Genomic DNA, 19,265 nt, shown 5'->3' on the forward strand with positions numbered 1-19,265 from the left:
TGAGAGTAAACAGCAGATACAGGGAGGATTTTAGGAGGCTGCTGCAATAATCCAGGTGAGAAACGATGATCATCTCAAGAAGAGCATCTCAAGATGCAGAGACACTGAGAGAAAGATAGAATAGAGGTGTGGTAAGAGCCAGTGTTCCCACTGCCAGGGCCCACCTGCCACAAAGGGTGAAATAAGTCAGAAGCATTCCTTACCATAGCTGTGTTCTCAGTGGGAGACACAGGGAGGAGTTTCCAGGCAAGAAAGTGCTGAGTCACTCACCAGCACATATGGTCTCAGATCTTGATACCCAGCTGGAAGGGGCGGGAAGGAAGAGGGCTCCTCCCCTACAGGCTTTCCTGGCCAAAGCCTGCCCTTGCCAGCTGTGTGGGGCAGGCCAGGAGAGGAGTGCCCCTGCCACAGCAACAATGTGCCTTTGCTCTCTTTTGCTTCACCCAGCCTCCTGGGATCTTTGACTTCCGTGGTTGCTTTTAATGGTCTAAACAGCCCTGGCAAATAGGGCAGATCACCTTCATTTCACAGCTGTGGAAATTCAGGGATACTAAGTGGCTTACACAAGGTAACACAGTTTTGGAGAGTTGGGGCACTAGTGTCCCATCCCATGCCCTGGGCACACAGGAGGGACTAGTATGTAGAGAGACGGTATGAGTCACATACCAGCGCTTAATTTAGGTTGGTTATAAATGTTGAAATACACAAAGGAATATGAAACCGAATTCCTGTTTTATGGCTGCCTCCTGCTACAGAACACTGTTCTCACCGTTTTTGTCCTCAGTCATTTTCCTACCTTTGGTTATTTACTTATGAATTAGCACCTCCAACATTTGCTGATATTTTAAGAGTGCTTCCACTTCCAATGACTTATGTTAAGTTAAAGTGACAGAACAGTAAAGATTCCATTAAACTATTTCTTTCTATCTCATACCTTTATGAAAGTACTATTATCACCTTTTACTGTTAAAAACCCTAAGACTGATTATATTTTATTTTTATTTTTATTTTTAGGGAACAACTTAATTCTTTATTGAAGACCTATAACATTTTTTATGAGAACCAGAAAAATTTGCAGATTTTATATGGAGAGGTAAGCCCACTGAAGAAAGGCAATCCAGTTTTATTCACTCACACACACACACACACACACACACACACACACACACACACAATTCTGGAAGAAACAGGTGAAAGTTTAACTTGATTATGATTCTTTTAGACATGGGCTTGGAACACTTGTGACTTTCTGTGCATTTTTGAGATAGAAAAGCATTTTAAAATTTTAATGACATATTTTCTTTCTATTTTAAAAATAGAATATGAATATTTTAACAGCATTTCCACTGAAAATATATCACAATACTTTCTTACAAATGCATCAGAATGTATATAGAAAGATACTCATTGTGATGTCATTTGTAATGGAGAAAATTTGAAGATGTCCCTATCAATTAGGGATTATTCAAACAAATTATGATGCATCTGTAATGTAAAATTTGATCTGGGTTTTAAAATGAATGCATTAGATTCCAATAGATGTGCACTATATCAAAATAATAAAAATTTTGAAATATTAAAGAAATATTCAGGAAAGTCCTGAAGCTAGAAAGCATTTTTCCAACTTTTAAGTTCAGGGGTACAAGTGCAAGTTTGTTACATAGGTAAACATGTGTCATGGTGGTTTGCTATACAGATTATTTCATCACCCAGCTTTTGAGCCTAATACCCATTAGTTATTTTTCCTGGTCCCATCCCTCCTCCCAAATTCCACCCTCTGATAAGCCTCAGTGTCTGTAGTTCCCCTCTATGTGTCCATGTGTTCTTATCATTTAGCTCCCACTTATAAGTGAAAGCATACAGTATTAGGTTTTCTCTATCTGCATCAGTTTGCTAAGAATGATGGCCTCTAGCTCCATCCCTACAAAGGACATGATCTTGTTCTTTTCTACGGCTGCATGGTATTCCATGGTGTACATATATCACATTCTCTTTATCCAGTCTATCACTGATGGACATTTAGGTTGATTCCATGTCTTTGATACTATAAATAGTGCTGCAATGAACATATGTTTGCATATGTCTTTATAATAAAATGATTTATTCTCCATTGCTGGGTCAAATGGTATTTCTGTCTTTAGGTCTTTGAGGAATCAACACACTGTCTTCCTCAATGATTAAACTAATTTACACTCCCACCAGCAGTGTATAAGGGCTCCTTTTTCTCCACAACCTCACCAGCATCTGTTATTTTTTGACTTTTTAATAATAGCCATTCTGACTGGTGTAAGATAGTATCTCATTGTGGTTTTGATTTGCATTTTTCTAATGATCAGTTATGTAGAACTTTTTCATATGACTGCTGGCCACATGTATGTCTTCTTTTAAGAAGTGTTTGCTCATGCCCTTTACCCACATTTTAATGGGGTTGTTTGGTTTTTTTTCCTTGTAAATTTGTCTAAGTTCCTTGTAGATGCTGAGTATTAGATCTTTGTCAGATGCATAATTTGCAAAAATATTCTCCCATTCTGTAGATTATCTGTTTACTCTGTTGATAGTTTCTTTTGCTGTACAGAGCTCTTTAGTTTAATTAGATCTCATTTGCCAATTTTTAGTTTTATTGCAATTTTTTTTGGCATCTTCATCATGAAATCTTTGCCCATGCCTATGTCCTGGATGGTATTACCTAGTTATCATCGAGTGTTTTTATAGTTTTAGGTTTTACATTTAGATCATTAGTCCATCCTGAGTTAATTTTTGAATATGGTGTAAAGAAGGGGTCCAGCTTCAATTTTCTATATATGGCTAGTCAGTTATCCCAGCACCATTTATTGACTAGGGAATCCTTTCCCTTCTGCTTGTTTTTGTCAGATTTGTTGAAGATCAGATATTTGTAGATATGCAGTCTCATTTCTGGGTTCTCTATTCTGTTCCATCAGTCTGTGTGTCTGTTCTTGTACCAGCACCATGCTGTTTTGGTTACTGTAGCCCAGTAATATACTTTGAAGTCAAGTAGTGTGATACCTCCAGCTTTGTTCTTTTGCTTAGGATTGCCTTGGCTGTTCAGTCTCTTTTGGATTCATATGAATTTTAAAATAGTTTTTTCTAGTTCTGTGAAGGATGTCAATGGTGGTTTAATGGGAATAGCATTGAATCTGTAAATTGCTTTGGGCAATATTGCCATCTTAACAATACTGATTCTTCCTACCCATGAGCATGGAATGATTTTCCATTTGTTTGTGTCATCTCTGATTTCTTTGAGCAGTGACTTACAGTTATCTTTGTAAATGTCTTTCACTTCCCTTGTTAGCTGTATTCCTAGGTATTTTATTCTTTCTGTGGGAGTTTGTTTGGAATTTGGCTCTCGGTTTGACTGTTGTTGGTATATAGGAATGCTAGCAATTTTTGCACTTCGATTTTTGTATCCTGAGACTGCTGAAGTTGCTTATCAGCTTAAGAAGCTTTTGGGCTGGAACGATGGGGTTTTCTTGATATAAGATTATGTCATCTGCAAACAGGGAAAGTTTGACTTCCTCTCTTGCTATTTGAATGCTCTTTATTTCTTCAAAAGCATTTTTAGGAGTGCCACTGGCAGGTTACTGTACAAAGTGGCCTTATGTTTACTTTTTTTCTTTTTATTTAATTTCAGTGCTTCATTCTCCATAGGTCTCTTCACTCAGCCTTATATTCTGATGGGGTTCACTTTACATATTTACAATATCTTCCTGGCCAAAGGGGAGATTAGAATTTTCTACTCCTGATTTAATTTCATGGCACAGCATGGACTTTAGGTGACCATGGTTTGGCTTAAATCTACAGTTTGGACAGAAGGAAATTTACAAAGCGCTCTGGCCTTTCCTATTAAACTTGAATGATTTAGTTCAGTTGGGTATTTCAATTACTTTCCCAAATTCAATAATATACTGAATGAAATAACTAATCCCTTTATAAAGAAGTGGGCCTAATTTTAAGTTATTTCAACAGTGTCCTGTATCTTAAATCTTTCATATACATAATTATAAAAATATAAAATTTAGGAAAAGATTAAAACAAGGAAAATGATTATTTATACTTTAATTCAAGAGTTTCCACAAAATTCATGATGTTAAGTTTGTTTCCTTTAGGTAAATGTTTGAGTTTTGGTGTTATGAACATTTAAGTTGAGGCATATTCTTTCCAATTCTCTACATCAGTGCTCCATTTATAACACAAAAGTTATTTAGGTCAGGCGTGGTGGCTCATGCCTGTAATCCCAGCACTTTGGGAGGCCAAGGTCAGCGGATCACCTGAGGCCAGGAATTCGAGACCACTCTGGTCAACATAGCAAAACCCTTTCTCTACTGAAAAAACATACAGAAATTATCCAGGCATGGTGGTGCATGCCTGTTATCCCAGCTACTCTGGAGGCTGAGACAGGAGAATCACCTGAACCGAGGAGGTGGGGATTGCAGTAAGCCAAGGTCACACCACTGTACTCCAGCCTGGGCGACAGAGTGAGACTCTGTCTCAAAAAAAAAAAAAGTTATTTAATTTTTTAAAATAGGTTCATGTTTTATATGATTTTTTATAACTGTATGAAATGAAGTATATGGTGAGGCTACAAGACTTTTCAATCTTAACACATTGATCAATAAAGCCATAATTCAGAATTTTTCAAATCTTCTGACACTGTTTAAAAGGGGCAGTACTTGGATGACAATATGCGACTTTATTCATCTTTAATGAATAAATTAATTTATTTATTCAATTAATTAATTAATCAATTAATTAAATATTTATTGAGTGTCTAGCATGTACCAGACACCATTTTAAAAGCTGGAGATATAGCAATGAAGAATTAACAACCTCAGCAGAGTAGTGGGTTTTTTTTATTTTCGGAGTTTCTATGAGTTTTTGATATAAAGGCTTAATTGAGTTCGAGTTAGGCAGAGAAAGAATGCTGTGAGAAACACAAATCAAGACCACAATGAGATACCACCTCATACCAGTTAGAATGGCAATCATTAAAAAGTCAGGAAGCAACGGTGCTGAAGAGGATGTGGAGAAATAGGAACAGTTTTACGCTGTTGGTGGGACTGTAAACTAGTTCAACCATTGTGGAAAACAGTGTGGCCATTCCTCAAGGATCTAGAACTAGAAATACCATTTGACCCAGCCATCCCATTACTGGGCATATACCCAAAGGATTATAAATCTTGCTGCTATAAAGACACATGCACACGTATGTTTATTGCAGCACTATTCACAAGAGCAAAGACTTGGAATCAACCCAAATGTCCACCAGTGACAGACTGGATTAAGAAAATGTGGCACATATACATTATGGAATACTATGCAGCCATAAAAAAGGATGAGTTCGTGTCCTTTGTAGGGACATGGATGCAGTTGGAAACCATCATTCTCAGCAAACTATCGCAAGAACAGAAAACCAAACACCGCATGTTCTCCCAATAGGTGGGAATTGAACAATGAGATCACTTGGACACAGGAAGGGAAACATCACACACAGGGGCCTATTTTGGGGAGGGGGGTGGGGGGAGGGATAGCATTAGGAGATATACCTAATGTAAACGACGAGTTGATGGGTGCAGCACACCAACATGGCACATGTATACATATGTAACAAACCTGCACGTTGTGCCCATGTACCCTAGAACTTAAAGTATAATAAAATAAAAATAAAAGTAGAAAATAAATGGAATTAACATGGATTAAAAAAGTAAATAAATGTTTGAAAGCGTTCATGCTTGCACAAAAATATACAGGGAAGGAGCATCTCAGGACTTTTTCTCTTTCTTATATTTACAGACCATGTTAATAAAATATTCATGTGTTCATTGATTTAGCCAAAAAAAAATGCTATATATTAACTATATAATCTATATCATATACAGTCACTTCAAGGAATAAATTGTGTTTGATTGTTGAAAACAACTGATTGGTAACCTGACCTCTTAGTAATCTGAAATGTAAAGTCACAAGTGGAAGAAGTGTAAAACTTTGTTTCAGGAGTGATTCCAAAGCAAGTTTATCAGCCAAAGAAATAACAAACAGTAACATAGAGCACCTATTGAATGCCAGGTGCTATGAATATCTGTTTTTCACATGAGGAAGTCCAAATTTAAAGGTAGCCAACAACTTTTCCAAGGCCACAACTAGGAAGTGGCAGAGCCAGGGTTTGAGCACAGGTCCGACTGATTCCAGAGTATGGAGTTTTCATCATGCTCTCAAATAAGAATTGAGTTATTAAATGTTGTCTAACAATTGATTCTTCATAATATCAATAATAGTTAATGAATGTTAAAATAGGTATTGGGTGGCTGACATATGACTTTTGTTAGTTTCTATGTTTTCCAAAGTTTCTATAATATAAAACATTACTTTAACATTGGAAAAGGACTTTCGTATACATAATGATGATTTATACTTTAATTCAAAAGTTTCCACAAAGTTCATAATGTTAAGCTTGTCTCCTTCTTTTGTTATATTTCTAATTTTAAAGAAATTCTTCAAATGCTATTGTTTTGCAAAATATATCTATAATGTTTTGAATTTTTACGTGTTTTCACATGTGTTATTTTACTTGTTTTGCATAACTTTGTGAGTTAAATATTTTTCTGTTCAGCAATGAGGAAATAGCTGCTAAATATTTAAATAGCTGTTTTTCTACTTTCTAGTTCAGTATAATTTTTAAATCTGCTTTGATTTTAAATTAAACAAAATTAGAGAATTAAAATTCCACTTAATTGAAGAAATCATAGAGTTCAGAAAGCATTTTGACATACTGTGCCCTCTGGTGGACATGCCATTACCATTATGATTTACTCACTTTGCTGGGTGGGTATAGCTGTTTTCAAAAATAAAGGAATGTTTTAAAAATAGAATTGCGTTGTAGATAAATTGGAAAGCCAAATCATAACCCTGGGATTTATTTTTAACCTATTAAGGTTTCTTACACACAATGTCTACATCTTCAGTTAAAACATTTACCGTCTATAGATAATACAAAGCCAATTGGGGGATTATTCATTTCTTCCTTAGACAGAAGATGGCAAACTAATTGTTGAAGGAATGCTGGACATTTTCTGGGGAGTAAAACGACCTATACAGCTAAAAATACAAGATGAGAAGCCATTCTCTTCTTTTACTAGTATGAAGTCATCAGATGTCTTCTCCAGCAAAGGGTAAGCTATCTTTCATGTTTTTAATTACTCAGACAATCGTCATACTTGGTTTCATTGTGTGCACTCTTAAGGAGGGAAACTTAGGCTTGTGTGAAACTGATTATACACAATCTCATTTAATTTCCCAGCAACAGCTGGGCACAGTGGCTCACCCCTGTAATCTCAGCACTTTGGGAGGCCGAGGCAGGTGGACCACCTGAGGTCAGGAGTTCGAGACCAGCCTGGCCAACATGGTGAAACCCAATCTCCACTAAAAATACAAAAATTAGCTGGGCTTGGTGGCAGCCGCCTGTAATTCCAGCTACTTGGGAGGCTGAGGTAGGAGAATCGCTTTAATCCAGGAGGCGGACCTTGCGGTGGGCCAAGATCGCGCCATTGCACCCCAGCCTGGGTGATAGAGCGAGACTTTGTCTCAAAACAACAACAACAACAAAAAATCCCAGCAACTCAATGAAGCAGGTGTTCAGAAACCAGGGCTCTTCAAGATTAGCTAATTTGTGCAAGATCCCCAATTACAATGTAGCAGAACTGGACTGGGCCTTACTTCTGTCTATGCTCCACAGCCTGTGCTCTCAACTCCTCTGCTCTGTTACTTCTTTCCTGGAGACTGCATTCCTTCATTGGAAAAGACAAAATGTAAAGGCAGAATTTGATTTACCCTGGCCTGGTCTCCAGAATAAGAGGATAAAATCTAAATGTCTTATTTCCTTGGAACAAAGGGCTCATCGTGCTTTCTACCAGGGAAACTTAATGATGCTCCGTCTGATTGTCCCAATCCTGTTCAACAGAGCATCCTGAAATGCATTTGAAGTTAAATAAATGCACAAAACAGTCCCCTGTGTGGGTTTATGCAAGTGTCCCTTGGATATTCAGGTTGGGCTGATTTTTTCCTTATCCCTTTACAAGTTTTAGAAAAATTAATAAATATTCTGAGCAAGAAACATACCTGTATAAAGGTTCCTTTCATCCTTTTTTTCCATCCCTTCTTGCTTTTTAGTCCTTACCTCTCCAGCTCAAACCACTGTGTATATATATTGAGATACTAAGTCTTCTCTTCATAACATTCATCCTCCCATCCATTGTTAGATGAGCAGGCATTCTATCAGAGGAGGCAATGGAGAAGGAGCTGCCAGGACAATTTGTCCAATGTGATATTTGGCCACAACTAAGAAAAATTAATTATCACCTTGACAAAAGTCTGCTTTTCCTTTGGAAAAAAATATTTAAGCCAGACTATGATTTTCACCGTGCCAATATTTCTCAAAAATTATGCTACCACCAGCTGAATGTTTTGTAATTCCCTACACATTTCATGCAATTTCTAATTTTCCTGACTCTGCCTAGAAGTTCACCTGCTGCTCCACATTCATTCGCCCAACTCTCTTCCACCAATCCTTTAAGACACAGATGAGGTAACATGTTCTCCAGAAAGCCATTTCTGACCTCTCAATCTATACTAGGTTCACTGAAAACTCTTCTATACCACTTAACACACATGCAGTCAATAGTATTTTTGTATACTTATCTCCTTGTCTATAATGCAAGCTTCTCAGTGGTAGGGAATGTGCTTTATTCATCTTTGCTTTATTTGCTTTATTCATCCCAGTGCCCAACTGTGTCCCTGACACAAAGAGGAGATTCAAAACGTAGTATAGAGCAAAATCCCCAGAAGCCTGTGGTTAAATTACCTCTGCTTTGTTGTGACTACTTGGTCCCTCTATCTATCTCTTGTCTCCCATCCAAGCTAAGGATTGCCAATGAGATTAGGGCTCAGTGCCTACGGAAGAACAGAAGGGAGGCAGTAGCCTCAGGCAGCCTGAGAGAGCCCCACAGTTCTCACTCCAGGTACCTGATGACTGATGAGGCTGATGACTCTAAATGACAAGGAGCAGCATTTAAAAGGAAAAATTACTCATGGGTTCTGCTTTCAGAAAACTGTACAAGATATGAATTTACAAAATTTACTACTACCATACTTCATATGAACTAAGACCTCGTTGCAAAGTTCTCTGAGGAGTCACATCTATTTGATGCATTTTAATTTTTTAATTTATGAAAATGTAATAAATATCAAACATTAAAGGAAAATGTCAGAGAGATGAAGTAAGGTAATTGTAGTATCACCTTAAACCATCATTATTTTATATGGCTTTACCAAGATATATTTTAAGTTTTATTTTATTTTTAACAAATAATTCTATAAATTTATGGGATACAACATGTTTTTATGCATATGTACATTGTAGAATTAACAAACCAGGCTAATTAACATATCAGTCATCTCAAATATTTATCTTTTTTAGAATAGAGAACATAAAAAATTCTGTTCTTTAACTCTTCTGAAATACATAATATATTATTATGATGATGATTATTAACCAAGATATGCTTTAACTTCTCAAATTTAAAACATTTGTTCCTAGCAATTCTGAATTTTTGGATGAGTTTCAAGAGCCCAGGTCTACAAGGTAATATGCCTCTCCATAGACTGCCACAGGTTCTAAAATAATATCCTCATGATACACCTGCTATAGGATCCATTTACATTTTGCATTGTTTATTGTAGTAAATTGCTGTGAAGCAAACAGGAATTGGCTCTTTTGTTTAAAATTGAGGAAAATTACCTAGAAACCTTCACCGGCTTGTACTTTTCCAGTAACAAGACTAACTGTAGAACATTTGGCAGAAAAATATCCCATTCCTTTTACATACATACAGAGCCACGTGCACACAAGAGCCAGATTAGATTTGGATGTCATTAATTAGCCAAGAGTACTTTCTGGGAGCCAGCTGAACACTCAGGCAGGAAGGCACAGCACAATTTGAAATGGGTTTTCTCTGGTTTCTGGTTCATTGGTGGGGTGCATAGCCACCTAAGGTATCATTTTTGTTTTTTCAATCCAATTCTAGACACCCTCCCTCTGGTTGTCTCTTTTAAGGTAACATCCATTTAAATGCTCAGCCTTTAATTGTGAAAAGAAATTGACTATTTTCTTACTCTTAAACTTCTCCTGTTTTCTTTTTCCCATATTGGGCATCTCTGGGCAAAACTTACACCTCTGCTCTTGCAGGATGACAGATTTTATATCTGCAGTGGGTAAACATGCGGTAAATGACATGGAACTTCAGCTGCAGGAAGGGCTCTGATCTTGTGTCTTTCAGTTCACTCTTTGACAGAATCATTGGTCTTGTCACGTTAGTTTGTTTTAATTATGTTTAAAACGAGTCACACAGAGGAAGCATCAGCTTAATTGGAGTGAAGAAGCTTTTAAAAAATCAGTTCATTTGAGCTCTGACCACTTGTTCTTCTTTATGGAAACGATTCTATGCACAGTACTTTGATCTCTCATATGTAGCACAAGCGTTTTGGAAATCTTTCGTAACAAAAGAAAAGAATACCCTTGTTAAGGTTGTATTTGCTTACACTATTTTTCACTTCTGTTTTTAATATCTTTCCAAACTCAGCTTTTGCATATATTGGATGAGTCATGACAGAATAACATAAAGAGCACAAACTGGACAGGTGTACATTTGAATAACGTCAGTGGTGTTTTTTTTCATACAATATGGGTAGGAAAGTGACCATATTCTATTTGTCTATCAAATTTCTACCTCCTTTTTATTTTTAAACTCCTTAGAAAACCTCCCCACAGTTTAAATTTGCAAATGATATACACCCTGAACTTTAGTCAGAGCAACAGAAGTCCCATGTTTGGGCAAGTTAAACTATTTGATATTACATAAAGTGCCAATCAGTTTTCTCTTGAAAACTCTGGATAACTGCCCTGAAGCGTAGTCATGTGCACAGTTGGATGGGGTGATGCTTCAAATTACACAATCCAGAGCTGAAAACTGGTGTTTTCTGCTGTAGATGATAGAAAAAAATAAGGGGCCCAACATGGAATATATTGGACCACTTTTGGCCTCCTATATTTGTGTGACAACACTAAGCTGTCACGTCTGCAGGGTCACCAAGAATTTGACTAGCATACTAGGGATTCTTATCTTTAGCCCTATGAGATAGCATCAGGTTACTCTGCATTTTTAGTTTCTGGTTTTCATTGGTATTGACTTTTCCATTCCTAACCCTCCTTCTATGATAATTATGTCTGCCATTTTCTGATTATTCAGCTGCTATAGATTGGGGGAAATGGATTGTTTTATCTGCCATAAGACTAATTAGATTCTGAGTCAGGACCTGGTAGTTTTCCTTTAGGTTAAAGTTACTACCTATAGTTGGGCTTTATGACTTTTGTTTTGATTGGCTGTATTCTGAACAGTACAGCTTGCTGGAAAATTAACAAATATATTAGGATTACCTTCTCTACCTCATAAGGCTATAGTAAGACTCAAATGATATAGTAGCCATAAAACAGGCTTCAAAAGAATCCAAAAGTAAAGAGGATAAGGGGTGATTTTTTTCATATTCACTACCATTAGTTTTAATAAATATTTTTTGTTACCACCAATGAAATTTGGGTAGAGTCAATGCTGCAAATTCCCTATAAGTGGAATATATTTTAGTCATAAGGAAAACAGACATTATTGAAGAGATTCTTAGGTAATAGCATCCATTTGCCTAGAGAGATCCAGGAACACCTTGGGTCTCTAATGGTTCCCGGCCCATCAGGAATGAAATGGATACAGATGCTGATGATGATGATAATGATGATGACAATGGAGATGAGGATAATTATAATTATTGTTAATCTATATTGAATGCTTACTATTTTCAGGGCACTGTTTCAATAGTTTTATAAAAATTCACTCTTTTAATCCTCAAAACAACCCTATCCTACCTCATACTATCATCATTTTCATTTTACAGATGAGGACACAGGCACAGAGAGGATAAGAAACTTAAGACCAGACAAATAAAATAAAATTGAGTTTTGACCTGCTGTAAAAATAAACATTTGTCAGTTTTTATTTATTCTGAGTATTAGAATGCACTTAAAATTGTTAGTTTCTTTATGAAATCATAATTTTCTGGCAAAAAAACTTATATATTTTCCTTCTTTGTAAACTGCATTCTTCATGGTAGTCAAGTGCCTTAGAAGATAGGCACCACATTTTATTATTTTAAAGCCACTCTACTTAACAATGTTTTGAATGCAAAAGGTACAATACATATTGACAGGATATAGAAAGAACACTTTTATACCTAAACTCTCCTAAGAGTACTGTGAAATATCTTTATAACAATTGATCATCTTGGTTTTTACTAATTCAATTTGGACATATGTATTACAGAACTTATATAACTTGTGTTTCAGTATGTAACTGAATTATTATGTCAAGAAGATAGCTCTATAAAAGTACAGGAAGCATTTAAAACATATGTTGACCACTTTGGTATGAATATAATTTTAATAGTATCATAAAATTGTTATAACTTTGGATGATATATCCACCTACAGAGGCCCACGGTATTACTATATTAATATTGTAAATCTGGAAACCATCATAGGCTTCAATATGGATGGAACTGATGTTACAGACAAGATTTATTACTTTTTAGAATGACACGCTGGGGGGAATTTGATGATCTTTATCGTATTAGTGAGCTGGACAGGACCCAGATTCCAATGTCTGAAACCAGGAATTCCCAGCAAGGTCAGTATCAAAATCTTACTGATTGGGAGACTTAATTTTTAATTAATGTAAAGCATGACCCCATATGTTTCCCTGAAATCTAACCTTTTTCATACTACTACACAATAAACTCTTGTTTTAAATGTATATATATTTTTAATATCTTAGGAACATAGTGACTTAAGTCACTATAGTATTTGTATGACATTTAAGAGCCTTACTTTTGTATATAAAATACAATTTTAAAAAAATTATATTACATCACTCAGATTTATTAGAATAGGAAGAGCTAATAGTTTTAATAAAGTGTGTATTCATAAAATTGTTCAATATCTTCCCCAAAGATTAGAGTCATTTGAGTCATTTATTATTCTCAATAGCTTTATATGTTAGGCTAAGCCCGTCAGACCTAATTCTGTATCTTTTTAGAAGTTGAACATTTTAGTTAGTTAATAGGTATTTCAATAACATTACTTCTCAGAAACACGCAGATATGCTGGAGTCAATTTTATATTTGATGGAGTTGAGTTATTTCAAAGATCTTTTTTTTTATTATTATTATTATTTTTTATTATACTTTAAGTTCTAGGGTACATGTGCATAACGTGCAGGTAAAGAGAAATATACTTAAGGATCAAATGGATCCGTACTGAACTTGGCAAACCAATGGGAAATGCCAGCTCCGGGGATGTGTGAAATTAGTAGTTGTAATCATAATGGTAATGATGTAAGAGTAATAACAATGCTATTGATAGCTGTAATCTGTTGAGACTCTGCTAAGTATCAGGCATAATATTTTGTATTTTATATGAATTTTTTCACGTAATTCTCACATACGCATAAGATTCAAAGAGTAGCAGATGCTGATGACTGAAGCTAGAATGAGGGGTGGTGGACAGGGTTCATGTGCCTGAAATGGGGCTGTGATTTACAAAGTTGGTTCAGTGTGAACAAGAGTATCCTACTAGCATTAACTTCACAAGCCTACCAGCAACTTGAAATGTTTGTTTTCTTTTTCTTTTTTCAAATCATTCTCAATTTCACCTCCTCTGTTACTACACAAGAACCCAGATCCTATGACAAACATGATGTTCTTTCCAGGGTTCCCTTATCTTTATCCCATGGGATCTTTACATCTTGTTAAATATGGGCCCTTCCAATTATCCTTTTAAAAATATATATTAAACCCAAGGAAATCCCAGTATCTTGGCATCAAAGACATCATAAAAATCTATTTGTATTTTAAACAGCAGTGCTGGAGAAGGAAGAAATATCTCATGCCTATTTGATGATGTTCTAATTACAATAGAAAATTATTTAAAATCCTAAAGTAAAATAAAACACAAATGCCACCTAATGGCCTTATTCTTACATATGAATATGCACAGTAGAGGACATTGAAAAAGGCACTATCAACTGGATACAAGGCAGAAAGAGGGGCAGAAGGCAGGTTTGAATCTTCTGCATCTTAGGCTAGTAACACATTGTAGCTCCATTCAATTCCATTTAAACACCTTCTGCCTACTCAATAGATACTAGAGCTGTTCAACACTACACTATAATTTTATACTCTAAAATCTGCTATAAAAATTGTAATAATTCAATAATCAAATTTTGACTAATAAATCATGAATCATTGTTAAATATACATGACTCGATGAGAAGAAATAATAGGATAGTGGGCAACTAAGTGAAAAAGTCATTCATACCATACTTCTGGAATGTTCTATGTGAATTACCTTTGTGATATATTACAAATAGTAGGACTAGTCCAAAGCATACCATTCCTTTTGCTTTTATAAAAGATGGGAACAAAATCTTTCAATGCTCCACATACCATAGAAAGATACCACCAATGCTCCACATACCACAGAAAGCTTCTCAAAGAGCTTTCTGTAGTTTTATAGGAAAACTAAGGCCCAGTGTTTATTTTTTAGGGAAAGCTCCAATGAACTCAGGCCAACATATAATAAGGATCCAGACCTGATTCTATCATTTATGAGTACCGTGTCCATAGGAAAGCCACTTCAACTCACTGTACTTTTTCTTACCTATAAGAGATCAAACCTGATAAAGTATCGGGTTTATTCCAGCTCTAACATTCTGAAATGCCATAAAATTCACTCCCCAATAAATTAAGAATGAAGGAATGCCCAAACTCCAAACATGATCATTGTGATCATTTCTTATGAAACATAAGAATAAGACATAAGAATTTTCTATGAGATACTGGCAGAATTTGCTGAGTCAGTCTCAGGCAACATTTAATAAGTAAATATGCAGCTAAGCAGTGGACTATAATGCTTTTACACAGCCAGAAAATAGCAATATTCCTAAAATTATGAAAGCATACACAAATCCACTCAGGATGCTAGGAGACAGGCAGCTAAATGATATGAGCTTATAATCTATTCTTCCCAGACTATTTATCTTATCACAGCAACACCCTGAAGTCACATGCAGAGGATGAACCAGACTCCCCAGTGCTCTATAGAACCATGAGTGAAGCAGCCCTGGTGAGAAAAAGGATGAAGCCTCTGATGATGGACAGAAAAGAAAGACAGAAAAATAGAGCCTCTATTAATGGACACTTCTATAACCATGAAGTAAGTGGGTTACAATTCCATTAATGTAATATAAAATAAGGTTCCCTGTTTCACTAACAATACCACTCAATTCAATTCACAATTTAAAGTCATAATAATAATAGTAGCATATCTAACGTTTTGGGGGCACTCTCTATGTGCTAGGTATTAAAGTAAATGTGTTTTAAATATATTTTTACTGAATAATCCTATTAATCACGAAAACAATCCTATGAAATAGGTACCATTATTTTCTCTACTTGACATATAAGCTAATTAGGGTCATGGAGATTAAGCAATTTGTCTTAGATTATGCTACTTTTAAGTAATAACTCTCAACCTGCACCTAGCTTTGTCTGACTCCAGAACACAAGTTTTTAACCACCATGATGGATGAACTCTAAGTGGCAGATACTCTGCCAAGCATTAAAAACATGCAGATGAGGCAACTGATGTCTCAGCCAGCATGAAGCTCAGGGACTGAGCAGGGAAACCAACATACCAACAACAATATAGGAATAATGTAAGTGCCACAAAGAGGTTGGATCAAAGGACATTTGAACATGAGCATTTAAATAAAAGCAAAAAGCCACAGGCCAATGTATTCCAATAAATCGAACTTCTCATGTTGCCATGTTCCAGGTCTTTTACCTATACACATACCCTTTTTATGTAAGTGTAGTTATAGTTTAGATACAATTCACATTCCGCTTTTTCATTTAATATGTGTTAAATTTATATGTGCCTTTCCATAGTGCTTGTAAGACATTACATTCTGCTGAAGGTAGGAAATATATCATCATTTTTTCCAGAACTCAAATATTTTTCATGTGATGTACCTTAGCAATCATTTGTCACTCCATCTCATAAATACTTAGCACTCACACTGTGCCAGGTATCTTCTGAGGCCTTTAAGAAGAAATAGGAACTCATTGCTTTGTAGGCTTTTTCCTGTAAATATTTCTACTTTATTTCTTCTTCTTCTGCTCTTGAGAGGTATCAATCAGTGTGTCTTTGGAGCCTTCTGGGGAGAAACCTCTCTTCTCAATTCTTTATTCATATCAGAATTTTAGGGTTCCAGAATCATCCTCATAGGTATAAAGTAGCATCGATAGTCCCCCACAGAGAGGCAGCTACCAATTGTCTTGGTTCCCTCTTCTCAGAAATTGTGTTATATGTCATTATCTTGTGGGGTAATTTGTGTTGAAGAAGGAAAGCCACATTGCTCCAAGCAAGTGACTTTCAGATTGGATCACTTGTGCTGAAAATGAAATTGGCACTAGGTTGGCAGCACAGAATGGTGGTAAAATGCTTGGGCCCTGGAGTCTGACAGCCTTGTTTTACATTCTTGCTGAGCAAGTTTAAAACCTTCTCAATCTCTTGATCTTAGTTCCTTCTTTCTTCTTACTTTACAAGGTTGTTGATTGGATGAAACGAAATGAGGTAAGTTAAACATAAGAATAGTACCTAGCACAAAAGAAGAACTAAGTTTACATCACCTTATGTTGTTGCTGTTGATTGAATGAGCTCAAGCTGGGACTATAGATATTTTACACAAATGTCATTCACTGTAATTTAATAACTAGTGGAAAACAATACAAACAAAAAAGAAAAAACAAAGCATTCTATCAATAATTATATGGTGATGGACATATAGGAATTGTAGTGGATATATTTCTTAAGTTGCTGTGTGTCGTAAGATATGTTTTTATCATATAAAGCCCCTTGCTAATGCCAATATTGTTAAGCTATAAATAATGCACATATTAAAGGCTTAGATTGTCTTATCTGGAGATTAGTTATGGTGAATATAACTTCACCAGTAGTATATTTCTATCCATGCAATACTAAATGATAACAGGTTTCATTATATGTTTTGGCCAACACAATGGATATAAAGACTGTGGATTTAAAATATTGCTCTGAAAAACAAATTCACTATATGTTGACATTTTAGAATGACTCTTAGAGATTATTTAGTCTTACTCTCATTTTATAAATGAAGTCATTTATCAAATGTATGTTAAGTGAGTCAATAAAGATGTTAAGTGAGTTGACAAAGTTGGGGTTCGTGGGCAGTTAGTGGGCACTAAAATCTAGGTCTCCTGAATGGTAATCCATGTTATTGTCATACTGCATGAAGCTTCTTCACATAAACAACATCAAACCACATGTACAACATATTCTCAACTTAGTGTGGGATGAACATGTGGTTTTTCAGGGCTCCATAGAAATTGTAAATGTCACAGAATAACTTATCAATGCTCTAAAATGTCTACAAATAATGAATTTTCTCATACTTATAAAAATGTATCCTAGACATTCTCTATACGTCTTCTCAGAAAACTTATTTACGTATCCATATTTTTACTCACACAAATGCCGTGTGTGTGTTACATGTGTGGATGTTATATACCTGTGTGTTTGTATACTTCGATGCTAATTTGCTGTTATCTCAAATCTCTCAATATAAGACTTACCTTTTTAACATTCCACTGAGCCACCCCAAAACCCACCCATCTCCACGTCTGCTGAACCCACCCTCTACAGAGCCTTGGAATACTTAGAGATTGTGCATATAAGTAAAATATATGGAAATAAATCCTTCCTTAATATCTCTTTCCATTTTTAAATACACATCTGGTGACATTCTTTCTTATTTTGAAATCTTAAACTGCACTAAAGAGGGGTGTAATTGTCCAGTGAAAATGTTATAAGCATCCTCAAATGGTGTTTTACCTAATTTACTCTAGAAACAATATAAAGCTGCTTAAAAGAACACATAATATTCAAAAACAACAAAGAAAAGCAAACAAACAAAAACAAAACAAAATTTTTAAATGGATAACCTTGGATTATTTTTTACCCTGTAAGAAGACTATGTTCAAGATATTGACTACCCTTAATATAATATAATTTTAAAGACTCATATCACAATTCTTTTTCTAGACATCAATTTTCATTCCAGCCTTTGGATCAGAAACTAAGGTCAGAGTAAACAGTAACATGAGAACTGAAGAAGTAATAAAGCAACTTCTCCAAAAATTTAAGGTAACGTTTATCACTTAACTGAGCTATAAACATATTATATGTGATTCTACTGTAAACACATAAATCCACTTTTCTGAAAAAGATCTATGAACGTGTAAATCTAAATTGTATGTTGAATACTGAAAGATTCTTTCCTGTGTATAACACCTTTTAGTAACTATCACTTGAAAAATTATATAATTCCCATAAGAGCAGAGAAGATTTTATGTCTAAAAGTGAAAAATGGAAGAGAGAAAACAGACATGATTTGGGTCTGGTTGGGTTAGAAAACATCATATAACAACAAAGAATTTATATTTGTTCATTTTTTCCATTGACAGATTGAAAATAGTCCCCAGGATTTTGCTCTTCACGTTATTTTTGCAACAGGAGGTGAGAAAGCTTGATCACACTTTGTACCTGACTCTAGAGTGTTACAGTTTGCTGCCCAGAGGGAAGGCAGAAGAGCGGTTTACCTCCTTCTGTGGAGAAAGGGGAGGAATGGGCAGGAGGAAAGGAAGGCGTAGTCTTTAGAACACTATCTATAGTCCACAATTTTAAAGAAAGATAACTTAAGAATAAGGTATCCCTGAAGGGTTTATTATGTGAAACAGTTTGCTTGTTGGCCAGACATTAAACTATCTGAATGGAGATCAGAACCCTTGGGAATTCTGATGCACTTTTGTCTTTGCTCATCTCTGTAACTTTCTTTTCGGCTTTCCTTTCTGAGTGTCACTCTTAGAGGAGTCACGATTGCATACCTGTTCTCTCTGACATTGATATTGCCTCTTTTTTAGCACAGGGTCTGACACATTGCAGGAGTGCTATCTCTTCCTCAGTAGAGATGCATATTCAGAACTTTGTGATAAGG

General features: G+C 35.6%; 1 protein-coding gene across 3 annotated transcripts in view; it reads left to right on the plus strand.

Moving 5' to 3' along the window:
- RASSF6 (Ras association domain family member 6) overlaps nt 1–19,265 on the plus strand; it is a 48,512-nt gene that overhangs the window by 20,561 nt on the left and 8,686 nt on the right. For all 3 annotated transcript variants that reach the window (XM_010359001.2, XM_030923850.1, XM_010359002.2), the window contains 6 exons: nt 1,015–1,093; nt 7,042–7,184; nt 12,706–12,800; nt 15,201–15,385; nt 18,314–18,415; nt 18,736–18,787. In XM_010359001.2, coding sequence (XP_010357303.1) covers nt 1,015–1,093; nt 7,042–7,184; nt 12,706–12,800; nt 15,201–15,385; nt 18,314–18,415; nt 18,736–18,787 — 656 coding nt within the window. The remainder of the gene's footprint in view (nt 1–1,014; nt 1,094–7,041; nt 7,185–12,705; nt 12,801–15,200; nt 15,386–18,313; nt 18,416–18,735; nt 18,788–19,265) is intronic.

This window comes from Rhinopithecus roxellana, chromosome 2, assembly GCF_007565055.1.
Source record: "Rhinopithecus roxellana isolate Shanxi Qingling chromosome 2, ASM756505v1, whole genome shotgun sequence".
NCBI lineage: Eukaryota > Metazoa > Chordata > Mammalia > Primates > Cercopithecidae > Rhinopithecus > Rhinopithecus roxellana.